The 24,877-nt window shown below is 41.0% G+C and overlaps 1 protein-coding gene across 1 annotated transcript in view; it reads right to left on the bottom strand.

Annotated features, from left to right (window-relative positions):
* Window positions 1-1,126: 1,126 nt before the first annotated feature.
* Window positions 1,127-24,877, bottom strand: part of COL4A2 (collagen type IV alpha 2 chain) — a 134,980-nt gene continuing 111,229 nt past the window's right edge. The window contains exons 27-47 of the mRNA XM_032185311.1: window positions 24,019-24,126; window positions 23,120-23,341; window positions 20,724-20,885; window positions 19,993-20,163; window positions 18,729-18,872; window positions 18,002-18,127; window positions 17,469-17,650; window positions 16,548-16,611; window positions 16,109-16,183; window positions 15,388-15,495; window positions 14,319-14,426; window positions 12,947-13,018; window positions 12,416-12,541; window positions 10,804-10,920; window positions 9,102-9,263; window positions 8,881-8,979; window positions 8,101-8,247; window positions 7,397-7,513; window positions 6,390-6,581; window positions 5,757-6,043; window positions 1,127-3,006 (exon numbers count right to left, since the gene is read on the bottom strand). Of these exons, the coding sequence (XP_032041202.1) occupies window positions 2,752-3,006; window positions 5,757-6,043; window positions 6,390-6,581; window positions 7,397-7,513; window positions 8,101-8,247; window positions 8,881-8,979; window positions 9,102-9,263; window positions 10,804-10,920; window positions 12,416-12,541; window positions 12,947-13,018; window positions 14,319-14,426; window positions 15,388-15,495; window positions 16,109-16,183; window positions 16,548-16,611; window positions 17,469-17,650; window positions 18,002-18,127; window positions 18,729-18,872; window positions 19,993-20,163; window positions 20,724-20,885; window positions 23,120-23,341; window positions 24,019-24,126 (3,044 nt within the window). The 3' untranslated portion in view covers window positions 1,127-2,751. The remainder of the gene's footprint in view (window positions 3,007-5,756; window positions 6,044-6,389; window positions 6,582-7,396; window positions 7,514-8,100; window positions 8,248-8,880; window positions 8,980-9,101; window positions 9,264-10,803; window positions 10,921-12,415; window positions 12,542-12,946; window positions 13,019-14,318; window positions 14,427-15,387; window positions 15,496-16,108; window positions 16,184-16,547; window positions 16,612-17,468; window positions 17,651-18,001; window positions 18,128-18,728; window positions 18,873-19,992; window positions 20,164-20,723; window positions 20,886-23,119; window positions 23,342-24,018; window positions 24,127-24,877) is intronic.

The following is a 24,877-nucleotide window of genomic DNA, read 5'->3' as shown; positions in this document are numbered from 1 at the left end:
CAAGGTAGCTGGCAGGCTGAAACCCTCTGGCTGCTGCAAGCATCCCACGTGTTCGTGTGTACTTGCTCCCTCCCCTTCCCAGACAGTGAGTAAGCGTTGTTTGGAGAAACGTGTATAAGTACATGGACCTGAAGCACATGATGTACACAAAGAAAGTACAAAAGTTCACTGTGGTGTGGCATAGTTTTTTTTTTTTTTTCTTCTAACTTCCTGAGTGCATTTCAGCTCACCACTGCTGATGATACTGTGCTGAGCAAACTTGCTTAGAACAGCTTATGGGAGTCAGAAAACTAATAGACAACACAACTCGTGGAGAAAGACCTATCTGCTGAGGCTTTACACGCAAAAAAAAAAAAAAAAAAAAGCTGTATAGGGACATTATGCAACATAGCAGCCATTAAAGTCTGAATAGTTAGCTGTTGTTGCTGACATAATTGTTTTTTACAGGTTTGTATAACCTGTACTTGAATTCTGTTGAAAAAAAATTCACGTGCTCCACTGCAGGAGTTGCACGCTATAAAAATCACAAGTGATTTAACTGGTCATCCGACAACCACTGATGACCTGGAAGAGGTAAATTGATGATTATGGGGTGTTTGTTCCTGCAGTGTGTAATTTAAAAGGATTGGCAAATGTGGAATAGATTTGGCTAATGTGCACTGCAATGTTTTCAGTTCTAGGTATTTTATTTGGCTGAAACAAATACCAATGGAATTAATTTGTTCAGAGGCTGCCTTTCATAGCTAAAGCATGGCCAGAAAACTGATTTTAAGCTCATGTAATTTCTCACTTCATGGATATATCTAATTATACGCACAACTAATCTCAGCTAGAAACTGTGCTAGCTCAGAACTTTAACTGAAGTTACACTTTAAGTTTTTTGCAGAGGTAACACTTGTCAAGTCTGGTTAATGTTGGTTTCTTGAATGTTGTGGAACATGAATAATACTTTGCTTTAATTTGCAGCATCACAATTTATTGGCTTAAATTCCTCTTTCTAACAACAGATTAAATACTTCCATCTCCACAGTTCAGCTTAAAGGAGCAATTTTAGAACTGCACTTCCCTTCTGGAATGGTTTAAGTGCCACAAAATGTATTCCTGGTTGAAGAAGTAGAATGGAGCGTTATGGTAATGCTTTTATTTTTCTTTCTGCCTTAGGTGCAAACAAAGTAATTCAAAAGAGCAGTCCATATGCATTTTATAGAAAACAAACAAACAAACCACTTTACAAAATGGCAATCACCAACAAATAGAAGTGTGGAAAAAAAACAGATTTTATTTATGATACAGTGAGGATGGAATGTAATTACAAAAGCCAATAAGCACCTGAAGCAGGAGTGAACAGTTGAAAAATCAATTGTCATTGTTATAGAAGTCTCTTTGATTTCAGTTTTTAGTGTTTGGGTATATAAGGAGATTGTGTCAATGGGAAGAGAATCATTTGCAGCTGTGCTTTTGCCCCCTCTCCTGTAATGGAGAGAGACAGCTTTGTGTTAAATGGCTTCTTTAGAAGGGAAGCGCTATCTGTTGTGGCCATTTCTCAAGCCTGGCATGCAATGACATGGTTTTCTATGGAAAAAGATTGTGCCAAATAAATGCTCTGCTTCCTTCCCCTTTGCTTTTGCAAGGAAGGATGTGTGTAGGCATATATGCTGGTCATCACATTGCCACACGTCCCCAGCTGCCAGGACTACATGCCCCCTGACAGACAACTGGCAGGTCTGCAAGTTTTGACCTTCAAGGTAACATGGCATTGAACAATAGGCTGTCCTGGAAGACCTACCCTACGTGTGACAGCAGCTCCAACAGCACATGGGTAAGACCTGTTTGTGATGAGTAACCTGGTTTCAGAGGGGAAAAGCTGCAATGCAAAAAATACTCAGTGATGTGAACTGAGTAACATGACACAGACCAATGTCCACAACACGGTGGAGAAGGAGACCTTTGTAACGATCCTTTGGCCTGGAGTATGTCTAGAAAAAAAAACACCGGACTTGTAAAATAATATGCTGATCTTCATCATGTAGTCTCCTAACCAAAACAGGAAGAGATGTGCATTTTCTGGTTACTCTTTTTGGAAGGCTTGTGTGCTTCTCTGCTATTTCCAGTGATTAAGTGCTAAAGAGTGGTGAAGCTTAAAAAAAAACCAACAAAACACAACTATAAGAAAAAGATGATTGTTCTGGGTGTGTGTTTGAAATGCCCAAGCATAAAATACTGTCATTAAAGTTAGGTTTTAATGCTGGACATGAGCACCTTCCAGTGTACATTTTCAGTACTGTGCTAGGCTTTTAAGGCTTAGTGTGATCACAGTGTGTTAATTGTTTGAATGAATGGTAGCTGTTAGTGTTTAGTGTTGTGACAAATACAGTTAATAGAAAAGATGCATACTTTATCTTAAAGTAAATGCAGTGGGTATCTGACCAAGTTATTCATTTACTGCTGAAGTTTTTGTGTTTCAAAGCTGAGTATTTGTAACATTTGGCAAATGACAGAATGTTAGACTAGCAAAAAAATACATATATACTGTATAGCAGGAGAACACAACACTAGGTCTGTGTGTTAGACTTGATTTCTGTTACACTTAATTTGCTTTTACAGACACTTACAATTAAATTTCCATTCAGCTTTTGAGGTAATAAGTTAAAAAAAGCACCAACATGATTTATTCAAATGTCTAAACATCATAGAAGGTTTCATAGTACAAGAACTACAGGATAAGCAGGTTCCTTATACTATGAAAGAATTCTATAAATTTTTCATACAGACTTGGCATCTGCTGATATGGCTTTGGATGAGTCCTGCCTTGAGTGTATCTGCGGAGGGCTTGCTTTGGAAGGACTGGTCAATCGTAGTGAGCCAGAAGCTGTATTTATTTGCAAAGTAATGACAGGTTCCACGTGCACCGTTGCATTCGATGAAAGGAGTAGCTCTGAAATCTTCCAGGCAGCTCCCAGGAGAAACCAGCGACTGTCCTCCACCTTCATCACCAGCTGCAGTGTGCTAAGGGAGACAAGAAGGGCAGCGTTCAGAGTAGAACCTCAGGCAACGCTGTCAAAAACTTACATGTGGGGAAAAGAGAAAAAACACTAGAAGTGCTCCTAATCCTTAACTCCAGAGCAGAGAGAAGGCTAATCCTGCAACCAAGTAAGACGTAAGGGTTTGGCTGTCCTTTATACAAAGGAACAATCTCATATGCTGATGCCACTTCTGACAAACATCTTTACTATAGTTAGGATTTTCACTGTTTCTAGTCTTAGACCTGGAGAATCATTTGGGTGAGAAGCGCTCTGGCACTTGAGCCAGTTCTCTGCTCAAAGCAGACTCAGCTTCAGCGTCACACTAGGTTGCTCCAGGGCACTGTGGAGTTGTTGATACCTCCAAGGATGGAGTTTCCACAGTCTCTATGGGCAGCCTCTGGTTGCCATCATTAAGTAGAACATTTTGTCATATAGCTAACTTGAATTTCCCTCATTATAAAGTCTTATGTACTCTGCATTGCACTTAAGAAGCACTGTGGGAAGAAAAAAAAAAAAAAAAAAAAAAAAAAGCTTCTATACAGATAACTTCCCTGTATCATATATTCATTAACAGCACATTGTAACAGCATCATGCACCTTTAAACCACTCAACTGTTTCCTTTAACACGTACTGTGGTAACAAACTGAATGTTACTTATGTTCTGCCAAAGGGATCTCTAACAAAACAGGCATTTCCACAGTCCCTTTGAGGGCTGTACAGCTGCATATTTAAGTGCTGTTGCTTAATTTTCTGTTAAAAACTGAAGGTATTTGCAATACAAATGAAAGCAGCTGGAAAAGTTGCTAAATAGTTTTGTAAATGTGGGAAGAAATCTGTTGGCCTTGGTTTATGCTCAGAGGCCTGCTGTGTCCATATAAATGGGTAACACAAGCGGCCACCTTTTAATGGGGTAAAGGATCTGACCTCTGATCCCTTCTAGCATCCTTCTAGATAAACAAAGTTGGTAAGAAGAAGGGCTAAACTGTTCATAGTTTTGAGGTCTCTGCAATTGGAGCTGGAAAGCAGCTGGTACAAGCTGCACATGCTATCTAAGAAGTGGCCTGGGAGTTCGACAACCTCAGTGCAAGGGCTGTGGCCTTCCTGTGCTCAGTGTAGTCTCCAGCTTTGTGCCTGTGATAGCTTCTCATTTACTAGCCAGGGCTTCTTATCCCTCAGTAAGTTCAGTGCCCTCTCTGCATTAAATCTTACTGACTTCTGAGGTGGTTTGGGCAGGAGTCCACAGTGACTCCCTTCAGGATTGTACCTTAGCCAGGGGAAGGAGGTAACGAATTTAAGCCAAGAAGTAAAAGAACGTGTACTCTGAAATAACCACAAGCATGCCGTACTTCTCCTTCAAGAGTTGCATAAGAAGCAAAAAAAAATGTGTATGCCAAACACGTCATTTGATCTGAGCACTAGATGGGAAAATGTGAAAGCTTTAATCTTCTGAAACTCCTCTCACTGTACGTTCCTTGGTGCTGGCAGACTTTGTCCCTGCAAAAGCTTCTTGCTAAGGTGACAACTGTGCCCTTAACAATGCTGAATGTTTACATGGGCTTTACAAACAATCAATCCTTGGAATTCCTGTGAAGTAACTATGAGATCCGTATCGGGGCTTTTCAGAGAAGCAAAAGAAAGGTCAAATATAATACTGGACAAAAATTGGATCTGCCTTTTCTCAAATCTTTTTTCTACAACTAGATGAAAAATATCCAATTTCCTTTTATTTTTTTTTTCTTTCCTGAAAAGTTGAAGCTTTTGGAAAGCAAATAATCTGCAGGAAGGGCTGACTACAGCTATTCCATGATGTTTTCTGCCAGAAAAATCTTACTCTTTTCCAGCCTTGATTACTTCATCATTCAATCCAATATTTAATGCATTAACACAATACGGACATATTGTTGCAGGTTTTGACTCTAGTGTGCATCAAGCAAGTCAAGTAAATTACTACCAGCCGGATCATTCACTGACATATTCTAGGTACTGTTCACTATGTTGAGTCCTTCAATGCCTACATGATCCCTCTGTACTGTTCTGCACCCAGAGGTAACTGTTTGGAGTGAGACAAAAAGAGGTGAATCTTTTCATTATGTTTTACACTGCATGCCTAATGTTAAGCTCTTTTGTAAGATCCCATTTCCTAATTATCTTGTAATCACACAATCTACGAGATCCTTTGAGCAATAGGATATACAGCTCTGCTCCTGCTGCCATTAGAGGTATGACACTGAAGATTAACTTTTAAAACACCAGGAGGCTGTCTCTCTTTCCAGACTAGATGAAACACTTTTGCTTCTAAATCTTCTACTAAAAATCAGTGATTTTCAGTTTCTAAAAGAAAGGGAAACAATGTCGTTTTTCCCCCTCCAGATCAGCCTCTTAATAGTGATGTTCATCAGTAACCTCCACTCTTTTTCTAGCTGTGAAAATGCTCCATAGACTACTGCCTACAGAGTGCAGTTTTACTGGGTAATTCACAGCTGTACCTGTGCTGTGCTCTCAAACACTATTTTGTACATAAAATAAGGGCTCCAGATGCTATTCTGACAAAGAGGCAATTTTCTCTGCGGTTCACAGAAATTTTGCTCCTCAATCCTGTTTCCTAGAAACAAGTTTCCCAGGATGTTGCATAGTTTTGATGTTACTGGAGCTACGACAGAGCAGCCGTCCTAGGGTCTAAGACGTCCTTAAAGCCTAGTGCCACACACAGTGTGATGCTGAAGGACAAATACCATGAGGAAGGAATATCCAATCCACAAACTGCGCCAGCCTTCAGGGCAGCGAGGAATAGAAGCTTCTTGGCTATGGACAGCAATCGCCACAGCTGGGGCCTCACAGACTGAGCAGCGGCTGATATATGGTCTAATTTCTTCTTCTGCCACAGGCATCATTGGGAGAGGTGCTGTAGTCGAGAGCCAGTAGGATTTATCATTTCGATTTGCATAGTAACAAATATCCCCGGGGTTACAGTAGAGGAATGGCATCGTACTGAAACGAGCCAAGCATGAGCCGGCCAGCCCTGTTAAGAAAGAAAGAAAGAAATTATGGCAATCATTTTTGCAGAAGACAACGTGTGTTTTCAGTTTATTGCTCCTTCCCAAGTGTGTGTCAGTAAAACCTTGCAGTCCATAATGTGTCTCCGGCTTTCCTGTTCCCCTCAGATGGCACTAACAATTTGCAAAGTCTCTCTCAGGGATATGCTATGCAGGTGTGGTTTTTATCTTCTCATTTTGGTGCTTCCTAAATCTGGCTGTTGAAGTCCCAGCTTTCTATCAGTAAGCTCTATTTTTTTTATTTTTCATTTTTTCCTTCTTCTCAGTCAGAGGGATGGAATTGCAGCTGCTGCCAGCAATACCTGCACGTACCTAGGTCCTGGTTGTGTGCTTTCTCTTGACCTTCGAAGTACAGGAGGCTGTATCCACTCCAGAGTTTGTTCATGCCGATCGGACACATGGGCTCTTGGTCGGACTGGCTGTGCTTCACCAGCAGGTAGCCGATGCTGACGCTGCGACCCGGCATGCCTGGCAGCCCAGGGCTACCAGGGCGGCCTGGCTGGCCTTAGGTAAAAGGGAAAAAAAAAAATACAGCTTAGTTTGTGCTCCCACAAGTGCTCTCGTGCTAGCTGGTATTTCAGCTAAGCTGCCCATGAACAAAGATTGATTGCACAATAACTCTTCTTATGGTAAGTTATTGTTAAAAGAGATGTAGCTCTAAGGTTAAAGCAGTTGATTTTGAAGTAGATTGGAGCTGGGTCAGGCTCCCTGGTTTCTAAGATATTTCACTATGAGAGCCAGGGAAAGTCACATATAAGGTTCTGATAAACTTTAGCATACTTTGTACAATACAGATGCACACCTTTTTTCCTTCAAAACATTTTCTAAGAATAACCACTAGGTTTTGAATTGCTTCCATCTGCTTTATATGTTTAAAACTGTATTCTGCAAATATCTTTTGGTCTGTGTATTTAGTAGTCTTCCCGCTCTTTGACTAGATAAAGACACGGGTATTTCTTTCACAGGTACATTTTCTTAAATGTTGTTCTTGCAAGTATCACCTATGTAAACATCCATTTCTATGAACATAACAGCTAGTAAAACTCTATGCTGAAATAATTAGAGAAAACCAACATGAAAATGCACACAGATCAAAACAAACTCATTCACGAGTGGACTGCCATCTGCAGCTATCAAAACTTATTTTGAAAACATTGCTTTAAGCTACCTCTGTTGAAAGTTAGCTGTGCCTTTGAAGAAGTTGTGAGGGAACAAGCCATCTCTCTCCTCCCTCCTCCCATCCAGTGATACAGTTACTACAGAATAATTATGGCATTGAAATAGGAAAGAGGGAAGAAGTGCTGTGTGACATCTCTTACCTTCAAATCCCACTGGACCTTGAAACCCCATTGCTCCTTGTTCACCTCTGGATCCAGGAGGAGCTGGAATGCCACCTCTGCCCTGGAGCCCTGGGTCTCCAGGTGAGCCTCTGAAACCTTGCACCAACAACAGTTATGAGCACAGTGGCTGCAGAGATATCAGCATGCTACTTGCTCTGATAACACGTGCTCTACTTGCGTGCATTCAGTCCTATCTACCAGATTTACCAATTTATACTAAAAGTGATATCCTGTGGCTCCTGCTCAGGCAAAAAGCACTAACTTTGGAAAAGGCTGCTGGAATTGAGACAACATGACACCCGCAACCTTAATCTTTCACTCTTGCCACCACCATGCATCTCTGACAAGGCCGTTAGCAAGAGGTGCACTGTGTCTGGTCCACGTATTGCTAACACTACATCTCCTGAGCCAAAAACACACCCACAAGGACGTGTGCCTTTCCACAATTGCATCTATATCTGGTGTTGCTTTGGCAGTGAGTGTTGTCAGAGTTTATTACTGTTTTGCTTAAGTTCTGAACGTTACGAGGGGGAAGAAAGCCAAGCCCTTGGCTTTGAAAAACCCAACTTTGACTCTCATTTCTGACCTGTAGAATTTAGAGTTGAAGAGAGCTAAAGCAGTGCTCTGGAGCCCTCTCTCTGCTGAGGGCAACTGAGCATTTGCTATGAGTGTGCAATTCGTACCTGGATCGCCTGGTGGACCCTGAGGGCCCATATCTCCTGGGCTTCCCGGAGGTCCTGCGTTTCCACGGGGACCTGGTGTTCCTTGCTCAGCAATCAGCCTTGGAGGAACAGGCGGCAGCCCAGGAGAGCCTGGAGGGCCCTGAAAGCCTGTGATAGGAGGCAAGATGAGACAGTTTCATTAAAAAATATGCACATTTTCCTTAATATGCTTTCATCCACAGACATGTTGCTGTTAATTGGCTGTGTATGTGAAAGAGGGACCGTGATCTACAGTTTGCTACCTTGGGTATAAGACATATTTATGATCTTGGAGGAACATATGTGAGGATTGGGATTGTCTTGGACTGCACAAAGATAAGCAGAAGGAAATGAATGGCACTACTGCTTCCTCAGTTACAATGTAGGAGGTTGGGATGGTTTCCCCAGACAGCCAACAGCTCTCTGAGGTAGAGCACCATCTTTTGGTGGGCTTCTGGAGACACAAATACACGATGGCATAGATACTCCTAAATATCTAGTATGTCTACTCTGCAGGATTATTTTAAGTCAACATTTCTTTTTCTCTGAAAGCGGGTCTAATTTTGGAATTGGCGACTCATACAAAATAAATTACTTACAGCAAAATGTTGACTACTCGTGTTAAATTCAGGCACCCATCCCCTACAATGGGTGCTCAATGAGCACCTACAATGAGGCTCAAAGCAGGGCCAGCTGGATCAGCTGTGTGTTCCTAAACAAAATGTGTAGAAAGGAGCCATGCACCTGACTGCACTTACTCACCAGTTAGTCCTCTGTCCCCCTTGGGTCCGATGGGTCCCAGATCACCTGGAAATCCTACTGTGCCCATAAAGCCAATGACACCTGGCTCACCCTTGCGACCTTTAGCGCAAAAAGACATATCACATTACTGCATTTCAGTACGGATCATATAAATTCAGAAGTCAAGCTGCTGTAGCATAGGGGGTTTCCCCCTGCAGATGATCAGCATCTCCCATCCTTACCTTTTGGTCCAGGGTACCCGGGAATTCCAGGTCTCCCTGCTAATCCAGGGTCACCTCTTTCTCCTTTTGGGCCAGTTTGTCCGCTCACACCTGCTTGCCCGCTTTCTCCTTTGCTTCCAGGTGGAGCTGGTACTCCAGGCTGCCCCTGTAGTCCTGGATAGCCTGTTTAGAGCACATTCAAGCTGTTACCTGTTTATACTGCCTCAGTACCTGGGCACAGATGAAACTAACAGATCTAATTGTATCCCATCAGGTTTTATGTCCTCAGTTTAAGCAAGGAGCTTGTGCACAGTTGACCAACAGATGTATTCAGCACTCCTGGTCCTGCTCTCAGACTGGCATACCCTTCTGCTGCAGTGCCAGAGGAATCAGCACAAAACTCCCACAGAACCTGGTGTCATCTTAAGCAAGATTTCAGCAGCCATGAGATGCCTGCTGAGATGCAGCCTTTGGTGAGCTACCCCTACCCCAGCAAATGCCACTCTTCACTAGGTGCCTCCTTGCTTTGTCCTAAATTCTCCAAGCAACTAGAGGGAAATCAGATATCAGCAAATACCTGACTCGGCGCCAGGTGAGGTGGTAAATATGCCAAGGACTTGCTGTTCCATGTACTCTGGTACTTCAGTTGAACACCTGGATACAAATAACTACTTCACGCTGTCTTGGCAGTTACGGGAACAGCTTCCTTTTCCAGAAGTACCTGTTTTCTGAAGCTAAACCTGGCATGTTCCTACCTCTGCTGCCTGAGAGGAGATTTGGACCCTGTTTCCAAGGGGAGAAGGACTTAGTAACTAGGGTTTTCCGTGGGGCATCTCCTATGCGGCCTGTTTCAGTTGGATCACGTGTGGGTACTAATGCAGGATGCTTACGGCAAAGAGCCATGCCTATCAGCATATCAGGTGGCAGATGGTCTTCCTGTTCTCATCCCCCTCTCCTCACTGCTTCTATTTTTATTTTTTTTAACCCAATGACTGCCTAGGGAATGGGAATCAGTATGCAGAGTAAGGCCAACTAGCATTCTAGTCACATCTGGAAACCTAGGTACTGTGTTGGCTCCACAGCTAGTTTGCCTCCTGTAAGTTTTTGCTGAGCTTACATTAAATTTCCACACATCATAGAGATGATAATGGGACACCTGCAACTTCTGCTACAAGCACTGAAGTTTGAAATGATTGTGCAGTCCAACAAGCAGCAGGATTTTCAGCTTCTAAATGCAGAGCCACACTGTAGCTCTTTCATAGGCTTGAAAAATGTGGGCTCAGAGAATGAACTTTCAGAAAGAAGAGCAGTTAATGGTCTCCTATGCAATTTCACACAGGAAAATTCTGTGAATGATTAAGAAAGTATTCTGTAGATTTGCATATCTGCCACAGATCTAAATTTTAAAGTAGAAAGTTAACATAGTGCTTCTGAAAGTTGTTAAGGGAATTTTGGATGATCAATTAAATCTGTTATTTGCATGAAAATCAAGTCCTTCCATTAAGACACCCTGCAGGAATGGCCTTTGGCATCAGAGTTCTGTCCCTATTATCTTTTGTGCCATTAGTTGTGTCTAACAATTATACAAGGAGCATCGAGCCATGTACTTCAGTGTTGCACTTAATAGGGATATTTTACTGAACAAAGATTGCAATAACTACTGCTGTTGCTAACTTGCTACTTAATCTTCTGTGTTGTCTGAGGGACACAAGGCATGAATTACCTGGCACTCCGTCCAGACCTGGGGAACCTTTATCACCAGGATATCCTGATATATTTGAAATCCCAGGAGGCCCTGGAAATCCATCCTGCCCAGGAATGCCAAAGGTTCCTTGGATCCCTGAAAAGAAGAGAAGAAATAATCAGTACTGCAAGGAAAATGCACAATTGCAATTATAAGGACTCACCTTTGACTACATATAAAAATGGGATTTTCAAAGTCGAAACACCTGCAGTTCCCACTGATTTCCTCCCCCCCCTCCCCCCCTCCCCAGATGATATGATATGGAGGTTTTTCTTAAAAACAAAACAAAACAAAACAAAGCCCACAAAAGCTAGTTCTGTTTCAAAGCTCTCTGGATAGCTAATTGCATCTCACTGTGTGGAATGCTAATAATTTTGCATCTGCCAAGTAAAATATTATTTCAAAATAGGAAGTACTTAAAATATCCAAGGTATATTGAAGCAGACAAGAAAGCAGCTTTTTTTTTTTTTTCTGTGTCCTATTGAATCAAGGTGACAGACTTTTTTTTTTTTTTTTTTTTTTTTGGGTGGGGAGGAGGAATTCAATTAAAACCAGAAGTTCAAATTCAAGGAAATTCTCTAAGATGGAAAGTGTTGAATGGCCAAAAATTTGCTTCACCTTTTTGCTCAAAATTGTCCTTTTGAGCACATGGAAGTTGTCAGGAAGCCATAAAAACCCTCTTGTTTAGTCTTGTAAAAAGAAACTAATATATTTAGTTCCAACAAACAACAGGAATAAAATAAGCCAAAAAGTTATTTCTTGCAGGGCTTGGTACTAAATCTCTGAATGGTGTTTGGGAAGACGCAGCATGTTAGCAATAATAAAGTAGAGCACCAAAGAGCAGATATTCAATGACACAGGTAAAAGCAGTAAGTTTATTTATTTTTATTTATTATTATTATTATTATTATTATTATTATTATTATTATTATTATTATTATTAATCTGCCAGTCCTTTTAGAGCCAAAATGTTAGAAAAATTTTGTAAAAAAAGTAGTAGTTGTTCATCTGTAACATGAGTCTGGTGACTCTGTGATGGAAGAAGAACTGGTGGTGAGCCATACTGAGGTAAGTGCTGCCTGCAGGTGGGTCAGAGCTGGAAAGCCGTACGCTTATGTTGCACAAGGGTGATGGTATGAGTAAAGCACTGTGCATGGAAATAGAGCACAGGAGCGATCGCAGGGAAAAATCACATGTTAATGGACAGTGAGGCTTTCAGAAGAAAGGTAAATATTGAAGGATTTGCAATGCAAAGAAAGAAAGAAAAGCCATAGTGTTGGTGTAACTGGATTCTCTTTATAAATATTTTGGGAAATGGTGGCTAAGAGCAGCATTTGCAGCGAGCTGAGCTCTGGGTGTGCTACAATGGGCTGCTACTGTGGGGAAGGACCCAGGCTGCCCAGGAGGAGCCAGCTTGTCCAGCACTGGGCAATACACAGTGCTGTTTCTGAGCAAGGTTTGGTTAATTAGCAGCAGGAACTCCATACAGTCTCTCCTATATCTCTGTCTACACTGAATTGCATTTCATGACATCCTTAATGCCCACAGGTGGAACAAAAACCAAGTAGCTCACATTCTTCAGGATACAGACCTGGAACACCTCTGTCTCCCTTCTGACCCGGAGGGCCTCGGCTGCCTTCCACTCTGCTCGGCTCTCCTGCTTCTCCTTTGTCACCCACGGTGCCTGGAAAGCCTGCAGAGCCGTAGCCATCCGGACCTGTTGTGGAGTAGTTCAAAATTAAGAAGAAAAGTTTCTGCATGTAATAACGTATCATCATGCTAACATACATGTAGAGAACGTGTGGGTCTACTGAATACCTGAGCCTAGGGTGACTCATTGAAAAAAAAAGGAATAAGTAATGCTTGTAATGGAATAAAATGGTCTCGAGGATTTCACTTTGCAAGAGTAAAGAAACTATGACTTGAAGTTGTGTTTTAATTCATCTGTGTGGCAGCATGTAAAGTGTGTGAAGTGTTTTGCCAGTGTCCACACGGAGGTAAATTCCACACTGGGCTTTATAGGGCACGGTTAGGAAAGTCCCGTTGCAAAAATCTCACGGACCTAACTTGCAGCTAACACAATGCACAACCTGTGAACCGGCAGACTAAAAGTCTCATTTACCTGGTGATCCTGGAAGCCCCTTAGTGCCCGGTAAGCCGTGCAGTCCACTGATTCCTCTCAAGCCAGGCAAGCCTGTTTTAAAGTTATAGTCATGATTATTTTAATAGTTTCTATCAGTCTGTATATATTCCTCAGCAGAAAACTGAAAACCTTGAATAAATACGATTCTGTGTTAAACTCTTTCATATTATATGCAAAATGATTAATTGCGATAAGCTTATTATGAAATACAGCACTCTATGTTTTTTCTTCTTTGATTAGCAATTTTGTTATTATCCAATAAGCTCACTATGAGGTATTTCTTAAAATATCTCTGATCTGTCTGGTAGCACACCATTAGTTCCAGTCCTGAGACCACAATTTTGTTAATAACCGTTTATAGTTTTCAAAAGTCTTCAAACAAGACAGCTATGGGATAATTGTACACTCTAAATGTGATTATAATGAAACCATCTTCAGGAGAAATTCGCCGTGGGTCATTAAAGAAACCAACACCAGTTAATAAAATGTCTAATAGCTGTCACTGCTGGTAAAATGTATCACATTTATTTGTACCTATCAAAAAGTTAAGCGTGATTTTAAAACTAGATGGGTACCATTTAGTTATCAATGGTAATCAATGGCCAGAGTTCTGGAGGACAATTAAACCTTCACAAAAATAAGTGTCTGCCTCTCTTCACTGTCTATAAAGGCAGCCTTCAAAACCTTATTAGCTTCAATTTGATGCAGATTCAGATAGATGAATCTCACTAAAAATAGGGCAATTTTTGGCTGTACTGTAGAGAAAAATCTGCTTACTTCATACATTAAGGAGTCAGGTAGCAGACAATGAGATTCTGCATCCTGTGATACAAACAGCTTAGTTCGAAACTACTGCCTTTATTTTGAGAGCAGAATTCTGCCTGAGCCATAAGTCAGATGTAAGTTATCCAAATACATAAAAACACCTGTGGGATCAGTTAGTGGTTTCTGAGGATGATGGAGAACAAATACACTGTTTGCTATCTAATGCCACATTATAATATTCTAATACTGTACATCACCAGTCTTGCTGCATTTTAAATATCTTTTTGCTTTTCTTCCCAGCTGTCATGAAAAATGAAAATGTTTCTTGAAAACTGCTTTCCTGGAAAAAAGAGAGGAAGCTCACAATCACTTAAAGTGATCTCAGTAGACACCAGTCCTTTAGAACCCATGAACCACACACACGGGTCTCCATTAATGCATCTGGACTTTTTGAGGAACACATGTTTACTAGAGGGAGCTCTGCCACTGTGAATTGCAAAAAGTCCCCTTTCTTCTTCTTTACCCCAAAAGAGCAACAGCAAGTGTTCACACTGAAATGACTGAATAGCTGAAGTTGTATAAATACCTGCTTGTCCAGGTAAGCCTGGCCAGCCGGGAGTTCCCTTTTCACCTTGAAATCCAGGTGTCCCCGGGCTTCCTTGCTGCCCTGGGGGGCCAACCAGTCCTGGCAAACCTACGCGACAATGATAAAACATTGTTTTTGAGTGTTCTTAAAAACCAACAGCCCAAAACACTGGCTTGTGCTACCTTCATTCTCCCAGGTAGCAAAATGAAGGTTTCCCCCCACCAGTGTTATTATATGGCACTGCACCATACATCTGAGTGGAGGAAGTAAGAGAGAAAAGGTAGGATGGACAAGGTGAAACAGAACAGTTAACTACAAATTTCAGGTTTCTGACAACCTCAGAAATATACTGGGCTCCTCCTATTAAAATTATAGTTTTACATCTATTACCAGTTACAATAATTAATTTCATTTGTGTGTACCTCAGTTTCCCCATCTGCCCGGGTTTTCTGAGAGGAAAGCTGATCAGACTAGTGCTGTTTCTCAGTGAGGTGTCTACCAAAACGGCTCCAGTCTTGGATGGAGCATCTAAGCCCTATCATTAAATGAGAAATGTGGAGCAACTGCTCTGAAGGAGCATTTTCGTGATCATCCTGCAATGAGACATGTTCCTTAAGTTGCAAGTTTATGATCCAGCCAGAGCTGGACCTCATTTCAATTTCCTTGTATTCTTGTACAGTCAGCCAAGGAAACTGGCTCAAAGGTTCCCCAGCTGGCTCCTGTGGGATATTTATTTCATTTATGGCAGAAAAGAGCATTGAAATGCCCACCTCCTTGCCATATTGAGACAGCATTAGAATACCAGCAAAGTAAGCCAGCAATGGCTTACTTTGACTGGACACAATTGCTATAAAAAAAGGAAAAACTGGAATAGAGTTATTCTTTTGAAATTTCCTCTTAATAAGTTCTCTTGGGAATTCCATGTCCTTTTTGCTGCTCTTTACCAACTTACAGAATGATCAACATTTTAAAAACTTAATGACTTTCTTTCCAGAGCGTAAGATTTTTTTTTTTCTCCTTTCTCATCCAGTTTTATTCTTTGGGGTGTTAAAAAAGAAGAATATTTTACCTTCTTGTCCCAAGGAGCCAGGGACACCCTGTATGCCCTTGATGCCCTCAATGCCAGGGACACCAGGGTCACCCCCTTCACCTTTTTGTCCTGGGCCTCCTCTTAAGCCTGCAAAAAACACAAAAACACATTATTCTCTCAATAATCTCTGTATGATAAAAGCTAACCTGCGCAACGTGAAGTTGGCTACTTGATGAGTCCTGATCTTGCTGCATAAAGACATTCTTCAAGTCAGAGTGCTTGGATTGTCTGGGAGAACAAATGTTCTTCTACAGTAGGTCAGCCAATCCATCATTAAATTTGTTTTTTAAAAGTACTGCTCATATTATGTGGAATATGACACCAATGTTCAAATGTGCTGAACGTGCAGAGATAGCTCAAATTTTACTACATCATCTAACCAACCCAATCAAAAATAAACCTGATTCTGCTATCCCCCCTTACATATTTATGGCCTTATATTCCTCTTTTGTCACCAATGGCAAAAAAAAAAAAAAAAAAAAAAAAAAGGAAATGTTTTACTACAGCTGCATGTGACTGATATTTACTGCCATAACCGCACTTTCATTTGAAGAGGTAACCCAAGCACATATTCAAAGATGCACCTCTCTCTTCAGGAGCTCAACAGTCATCAAAAGAACACAGGCTAAACTCTCCCTCCTTTCCTTTATGGACTTTAGTACATGAAAAATTATCGCTTGAGTGACTGTGAAATGAGTACCTGTTAGGCCTGGCACACCGACTTCCCCTTTAAGACCGGGCATTCCTGGTAAGTTTATAGTATCTCCCGGCTCACCTGTTTCAAGTGAAAAAACAAATGAGTGGCAAGGCTTTAATTTAAATAGTATTTCCTGTTGTTTTGAAGGAGTTTGGCAACATCCAAGGCAAAATTCTGCAATAATTATCTTTCTAAATATAAAGAAAAATAAGTTTAAGGAAGAAAAACAGCCTCTAGAACAATGCCCTCACTATGCCCCCATGTATTTATACATGTTGTGTGAAATTAACAATATCAACCTTTTCACAGCCTCTCACATTTACAATAACATACTCTAAGACTGTACAAGGATCCTTTAAGACTGAAAACCCTACAGAAATTCATGTCGTGCACTTGATGATTAATGAATACAAACAATGCTCAAATAAGAAAACAAACTCACCTATTTCACCATGGGAGCCAGGAGTACCAAAATGGCCTGAAATTCCCGGGGCACCCTTATCTCCCTGTTATGTGATTGGAAACAGGTATGAGTTAACGATGATGGGGATTTATTCAACCTTCCAAACAGCATAAGCTTAGATATTGAACAAACATCTTTAAATTTACCTTTCTGTTTTGTTTTGTTTCACAGTTCTTTATAAGTGGAGTCATTTGGTTGAAATTGGTTAAACCAAACCAGTGCAAACCAAGTCAGAAGTTGTGTTTGCAAAGTCTTAAATTTGAAACGGAGAGCTTCATGTTGTACATATTTGGCACTGCTTCTCACAGTATTTAGTTAGGAAAAAGTTCTACTGAAATCTAAGGGCATACCTAACCGAGAAAGGAACAATTTTAACTTTTTTTCTCTATTACATAAATGGTATGTGTGAATTTACTGCCACGCCTTTTGCAAGACTTCTTTTTGTTTTCATTGTAAGTTATTTTGCTGCCAAAGTGAATAACGGTGAATTGTGCTCAAGGAACTTAGGTTTTTAGACTTCTTACCATCAGGTGAGTGACAGTGAGCAATTTTTGGCAGTGGCACCATCAGTAGGAGAGAAAAAGAAGAATAAATATAGTGCTGAAAATATTTTTATTTTTTTTACCAACAGCTATGGTAGCAAAACCAGGGACCTTGAGGAAACAATCTGAGTCCTCATAGGCAAAGGGCTGGCACCTGAAATCTGGATGTCTCCCACTGAGAAGACTGTGCTTAATGAACATTGGAGGGATCAAGGAAAAAGATTTGGTCTATTTATTCCATTTTTATTGCATTTTAGTCTTTGCACTGTAGCTCTTTGGCACAATTTCAAGGGGCGAATGCCACTCCCTAGAGAAGCTGAAAAGGACACCGTGTTGCCACCCGTGGGCATGTACTCACCCTGCCTCCTGTGCTGCCAGGGAAGCCTCTGATGCCAGGAGAGCCAGCAGGACCAGGATACCCTTTCACACCTGTCGTTCCTTTTGCACCAATGTCCCCCTTCACACCAGCCACGTAACTGGGGTGCCCCGGAGACCCGGGAGTTCCTGTCTTACCGGGGAGGCCTGGCATTCCCTTGCTACCTGCAGGCGGGGAAAAGAAAAATAAAGAAGACTTAAAACACTAGAGCAGGGAAGGATGATAAGGAGTTGTTAGTGTGGAAGAAGTTTCATGGTAGCAGCCTTCCCTAAACACAGCATCACAACGTGCTGGCACAGCAGGGTAGCACACATGAGTGGCATAAACACGAAGCGCTTTCTTTGGGCTTTCTCTCTGTGAAACTCAGCTGTGAGCTCAGCTTTTCTTGTCAACCTTGTGGGCTGCAGCACAGTGGTGCATTGAGCAGAAAATATTTTATATGGCAACTGAGAAAATACTTAGACACTGATCAATAGCTGTGAATGTGCTTTCTTTGCTTTGTCGTGACCACTGACCTTTCAAGCCAAAGAATCCCTTGGTGCCGGTTTCTCCAACATCTCCTTTTTCACCTTTAACTTCCATCATCATGCTAGGCTTAAGCTTTGGGGGCTCTCCTGGGGGACCCTGTTCCCCACGGTCACCTAGAGGGTAAGAAAACAATCGTATTTTAAAAAGCTAGTCAGCGGCACTGTGCTGGAGAAAGCAAAAACAGAAGAGTGAAGTTAGCAAAAAAGGGATTACTGGATAACCTTGCATAAGCTATGGAAAACCCATCTGCATAAAAAGTTGCCTGCATCAATACAACATGTCAGCAGAACAATTAAACATAAGAAACCATGAAAAATGAGTTAAACCTTTTGTACATACTATTCTGGGGATCTGGACACAGACTCCTTTGCGACAGATAATCTACCTCTCAGTAGATCAGTTATCTTGTGTTCATAAAAAAGAAACCACACTGGAGAAAGCACAAACAAGTTGGTAGTTCCAGTGAAAGGGAAACCCTCAGATAAACAGGGTAACGAGGTGTCTGTCTCCAACCTGATCATGTTCAGGATTCATAAAGCCCTCCTTGAGCTTAAAATCCAGGCCTCTGTGCCAGAGGCCCATGTGTGAAATAGGTGGAGGAATGTCTGAGCTAACCCGGCTATGTCAAAAATGTGTTGTCTTTGTCTGTGCACCCTTGCAAAATAGTTCTCCAGATGTGAAAAGCAAACACTGGTACCACCCATAAGCAAATACCTTTAAAGCCTCGTGCGCCCTGTGCGCCTTTATCACCCCGAGCCCCGAATGAACCAAATTCTCCTTTGATTCCTTTGATTCCTGGTCTTCCTTTCAGGCCTGGCATGCCTTTGAAACCATCAATGCCAGGTGAACCTTTTAGACCTTTAAAGAAAGAAGGGGAAGAGAAGTGTTACTTTGCTCAGCGTTCTGCAGACTGAGTAAATGTAAGCTAGTAATGCTCAACTAGAGCTGTATAAAAGCCTCACTGCTGCAGTATCTACTTCTGGGTTCCTTGATGCCTAGGGCAATGTGCTGCTTTGTATTAGGCACCCAAGCTCTATGAGAGGTAGGTACCCAAACAAGACCAGGGCTTCACTCAGTTGTGAAGATGGACAGAACTTGGCGTCATCTTCTGAAAAATCAATTCAACCCCTGTCCTACAGCTAGAGAAAGTTAGACTAAATTCCATGCAGAATTTTTAGGCAACCCCTTTTTCTGCTTGCACAGATACAATTGTAGGGCATGCCAGTCATAAACCTTTCTCAACAAAGATGACTACACTCCTCTTCTAAACAAGTAAACAAGAGGATGATGTTTTACATGGGTCATGCTAACAAGCAGATGATCATTCCTCTCAAATGAGAGCTAAGCAGCACTTCAGAATAATTTTAGGAAAAAAAGTCTTAGTTGAGTCTGATCTTTCCAACTGATGAAATTGCTACATGCATTTTTAGATATGCACCCTGTCTTCTGTTTTAGTTGGCTTCGCATGGAGTTGAACTTTGTTGAAACTCCCTCTGTGATGCAGATATAACACTTTTGTGACTGGAAAATGTGAATCTCACCTTCTTTATACAAAAAGATCGGTATCCCATTAAAATTCAACATTGAGGTCTTGTGTCTGGCATTGCTCAGCATGCAGCTGCTAACTTTCGAAAACTTTAAAGTAAGGGTTTCGAGGAACATCTCTCAAATTCCACTGAGAGCTGGTAGGACTGGGACAAAGGAAAAAACTTTTGGAGAGAGCAAATAGTAAATACTGTATGTTCTTCAAAAGAAGAAATACAGCAGCCATTGCCCTTCAAAAAAGGGTTGCAATAGCTAGATTTTCACCAAACACAACACAAGGGAAAACCAACAGTGATTCTGGAATATACTAGGCCTATGAACATAACTCTTCTGTTTTAAAAAGGTAGCCCAGCAGAAAGCGTGGCTTGTTCTTTTCAGCACAGAGTAGCTTTAAAGAACATCATTTTTCCCAGTGCAGCTGTTCAGAGCTTACCTTTATCTCCTGGAAAGCCATCCATTCCACTGATGCCAGGGGGACCCATCACGCCAGGTATACCTTGCAATCCTGGGTGCCCCATTTCACCTTTGTCACCAGACAGACCTTTCAGGCCCACGGGACCAGGAAAACCTTGCTCACCATCTTCTCCCCTTGCACCTGGTGGACCTGCCATGTGAACATGTGAAAAGAGATTAAAAATGTTTGGACATACATGATGATTTCACACAAGGTAGCTCAAGAGGGAGAAAAATACTATCATACCAGCTTCAAGTTGAGGGGGGGGAAAGTCTGGATTTTTTTAATCAAAGAACTTCAGAAATGATTATGAATGTAAACCAGTCTTGCTACCAGTCTGGTTCAATACTCAGTCCTAACATGACCTCCCCCTCCTCTTTAATTTAAGAATAACTCCCCTTTTCTACAAGACTACTCCTATTTGGTTGTTCTGTTCTCCCAGTCTGCCACTGGAAAGCTCTGACCTGGCCTGGAAGGTGGTTACAGAAGGAAAAGCAGCAGCTCTGCCAGTGAGGACCATCACCACCCCCGCATCCCATTTGTGACACTGGCACGATTCGCTACCACAGTACCTGCGCTACCTGACTGGGAATTAAAGCCTGGCACATGCCACAATCCCAAGATTAACTTTCCCCTTGGTAAACCATACAGTTGCCTTGCCACAGAGAAGTGGGAGGAGAAAGTGACACAGGACAGCAATACTTCCTTACCAAGGGGTCCTTGAGACCCAGGTCCTCCGTCTGGCCCGGGGTTCCCTGGTGGGCCTGGGAATCCGTGTGTTCCTGGTGATCCTGGCAAACCCATCAGACCAGGGAGACCCTGCAGCCCTGGATCGCCTTTGGCTCCTGGCAAACCTGGGCTACCATCCGCTCCTAAAATACCATAATCTTGCATTAGAGAGCATCAGTATCTAGACAGCTGATTATTACATGTAACTTCTCGAAGCAGGCATATGTACACTGTTCTTTCAGGTTATGCTTTTCCTCTGAAAATTAGTGAGAACAGGAAAAGCGAATTAAAAGACTGCTAATTAGTTTTTAAATGATTGATAATACTGGTACTAATCCAATATTTGCATCAGATAGGTTGAGAATCAGAGAATCAGAAAGGTTGATAGGCTCCTTCCACTTGATGGAAGTAATTTGCTACCAGGTGGATCTAAACAGAGTAGGTGTCTTCCATTTCTAACTCCAATAATTCTGTAATTTCTGATCTTTTCCTTTTATCACATACTTCTTTGTAAGAACTCGGTTGAGTAACTGACCAAAAGACAGAAACAATGTCTATATCTTTTCTAAAATATGATAGGCAGAAATGGAAAAATTTAAATCTGACAGGGTTCTTGCTTTGTGTTATTGTTCAGAATTTTTCATGTAAGGTATTGTTATAAGATTCATACAAATTCCTAAGAAAAATGGCCCTGATTCTACACTTAATGTATTGAGTGAAAATTTACATCTCTACAAAATAAAAGCAAAGGGGTTGTAAAGCCCTTCAAGATTTAAAAAGCAATGCGCACTTTGCATTAAGATTAGAGAAGCAATAGCATACAAGACTTTAAAAGTACATGGCACTTAAAGTCCAGGCCAACTGGATCTGTTTGTCTTTATTCTGATTTTACATCAGAGTAGGTCCATAGGCTTGAATGTAGCTAGATGTGCTTTATAACAGAGAGAACCTAAATGGTCACATACAGTGAGTTTTCTCAACAACAGGCTACAGACTTTAGTTCCCTGTTCTGAAGGGCTAAGAGTTTAAGTGGCACGGATGATATAAAGTATTCACTAACCACTTCATATGAAAGTAAAATAAAATAAAATAAAAGTCATTCATATAAAAAAATCACAAGCCTTTTCTTTTGGCTGTTTGACCAGAACTGTGAAATACATCAAAAATTGACAGACTAATAATGATTTTTATTTTACTGTAATTATTCTTTATAACTTAAAATTTAGTTCTACAGAAACACTAAGAAAGAAGGTGCAAAGTCACATATTTTTTTTCCTTTTCATTCTGTGTTTCCCCTTGAATTTCTTTACATTTTCAGAAAAATAGTCTAGAGGCATTAGTGTCTGCCTTTTCTCAGACTTTCCAAGTATTACCACAGTGCAACAGAGCTGCCTTTATTCTATCACTTCACTCCATGACTCTACTGAAGATGAAATCAACTCCCCTCACTTCAAATAGCTCAGGTAAAATGGCGTGCTCTTTTCTTTTTCAATTTGTATTGCAAATCATGAGAAGAGTCTCCGAAATGAGTTCCTGTGACACACTACTTTGCTTTGAGCTAGTCACAAAATTACTTCTCCTTCCTCATTTCCACAACAGGGCAAGAGGGTAATCTTCAGTCTTAAATTTAACTGTGTGTCCAACTGCTGCAGAAACTGTGCAGAAGGAGATGCTTAACTCCCAAAGGTACTTTTGAAAGTCCCCCACTGAACTCAAGGAGAGTCAAAGTCAGATTTTGTGGAGAAGCTATGATTTTCTCTGTCTTCTGTATGGAGAAGACATATTTTTTTGTAAAAAAAAAAACTGTAAAATAACAAAATAAAATGAACACCTCAAAATTAAGAATAAATACATAATGCTATCCTTCCCTCGTTCCTGAATGTACAAAGACCGATCAGGTAAGACAGATGATTAACATTTTACTAAATATTATGTCCTCTCAGCTAAAATTTACAATTTCTGATGTGAAGCAATTTACTATTCTGCAAAGCCATGTGTTACCTAAACATTTTCTGGTGTGGGAAGTAAGCTCAGTACTATGCAGTATGTGAATGAAAAGTCAGGAAAATTAACTACAATGGGAAAAACTAAAAAAGTGTGTCTGAACACAACAAAGATGAGCAAAGTCATGTTCTTTAGTATCCTATTGCAGCTGATTTCATGTAGTACAGTGTGAAGGAGTGTTGGTCATAAGCAGTGGATCTCCAGAAGGTTTATGGAGGAGCCAGGTCCTTTGGTAATAGGCAAGGTACATGGGGAAGGGATGAGAGACCATCAGGCATGGGTATTTGACACTGGGGTTATTGGTAGCTCCAGTGCATTTTGCCATGGTCTCTTACTACTCTCACCTATCCTTAGTTTGGGAAGTAGGCGTTACCTCTAACTCCTGGTACTCCTTGATCTCCAGGTGCGCCTTTCAAGCCAGGGAAGCCAGGCAGCCCAGCATCCCCTCGAGAACCTGCTGTTGCTCTCAAAACTTCACCAGGAACGCCCTTCTGTCCTGTCAGTCCTGGAGCACCAGGCTTTCCTGTAAGGCCTGGGTGTCCTTGTAGTCCAGGTAGTCCATTTAGGCCCCTGTCTCCCCGAGGCCCAGTAAAACCTAGAAATAAAACAGGGATTAGGCATCACAGCATTCACTATAGATGTTGCAGTGCAAATCCTAGATACAACAGATGTGTGGGGAAAAGCAGAGGCGATGACCCATCTCAAGGGACAAATGCCAATTTCTTCAAACTCTTGATAAACCATTGCCAGTATGCCTGTCTTCCACCCTGTAGGTGAATGACTGTGAGGGAGCAAGTCCCCATTCCCACAGATGATGGGAGGAAGACTGGGAAACTGGACCTCATTGTTTCAAGTGCTAGTACTCTGTCTTCAATATAATCAGTATAATTTATATTAATGCTGGAAAGAGTTAAATAGAAACACTAATACTACTAATTTCTTCATTTCTGCAATCATCATTCTATTTCATCTGGAATCTGAAATGTCTTAGTACTGAATTTCCTTATTTCTACATCAACTTAATGAACTGCTGTATCTGTAATTTTGCACTATAAAGCATATTGAAAAAGGTTGAAGTCTATTTTACTTTTCACCATTAGAGAACCTTCAGAAATTCATTTTGGCTTCAAAAAAGACAGTTTTTATAATAGCTTATTGTTTGATCATGACATGGAAGATAAATGAAGATGCATCTGGAATAAGGTGACAGTGCTCCTGTGACTGTAGCAGAGGTCATAAGTACATAACGAATGATTAATTATTTCAAGATACCTGGAGGACCTGGCAATCCTTCCCGACCTGGATCACCTCGTGTACCATTGAGCCCTGGGTATCCCACTGGGCCTGGGTCACCTGGGAATCCTCTTGCACCTTTAGCTCCTAAATTATATAAAAGAAGTAAAAGGAAAGTGATGATCTAAACAAACAAAACAGAAATTTGCATATAATGTAAGCAAAGGTAGTGGTAAATATCATAATTATGTATCTCCAGGTACAAAGATAAACTTTAAAAAATATTATGGGATTATACTGTGCTCAAGATCCCAAGAATAGATCAAAACTAAGTGCTCTTACAAACATGGATTAAAAGGACTGCCCCTGACTTTAAGACTAATGATAATGGTGCCTTTTAGGGTGAAAATCATCAGTTTCATAGGCTTTTTGAGACCTTTTAAAATAATATTTTGTAATTAAGCGTTTTAGCTTAAGGTTAAAAGAAAATGTCAAAGGAAGAATGCTCAACAGTAATGGGCACAGGTGAGATAATGTTGGAGGAACAATTTTTTCCCTTTCCTGCTAAACTGATCACAGGACAAAGCTGACTGGTTTAGATAACCAGAAAAAGAAATGTAAGGCTAAAGGTTAGATCTACTTATCCTAGAAACTGAATACAAATTAACTAGCCTACTTACTATTTTTGTAGTAGTGCGGGTTTATAGCTGTGCCCTGAAAAAGTGTTCCTCTGGCACTGAACTCATGTTCATATTGATTTATCTCCTGAGAGGTAAAATGAGACCTCACTTCCTCGTGGTGTAATACTTGACATCTGGGTAAGTACAAATATTACTGTTTCTTAACATCGCAAAATCTGGAACCATTTCATAGGATTCTTTTCTTTCTGTTACGTTTA

This window comes from Aythya fuligula, chromosome 1 (assembly GCF_009819795.1).
Source record: "Aythya fuligula isolate bAytFul2 chromosome 1, bAytFul2.pri, whole genome shotgun sequence".
Taxonomy (NCBI): domain Eukaryota; kingdom Metazoa; phylum Chordata; class Aves; order Anseriformes; family Anatidae; genus Aythya; species Aythya fuligula.
This window is presented reverse-complemented; position numbering and strand designations above follow the sequence as displayed.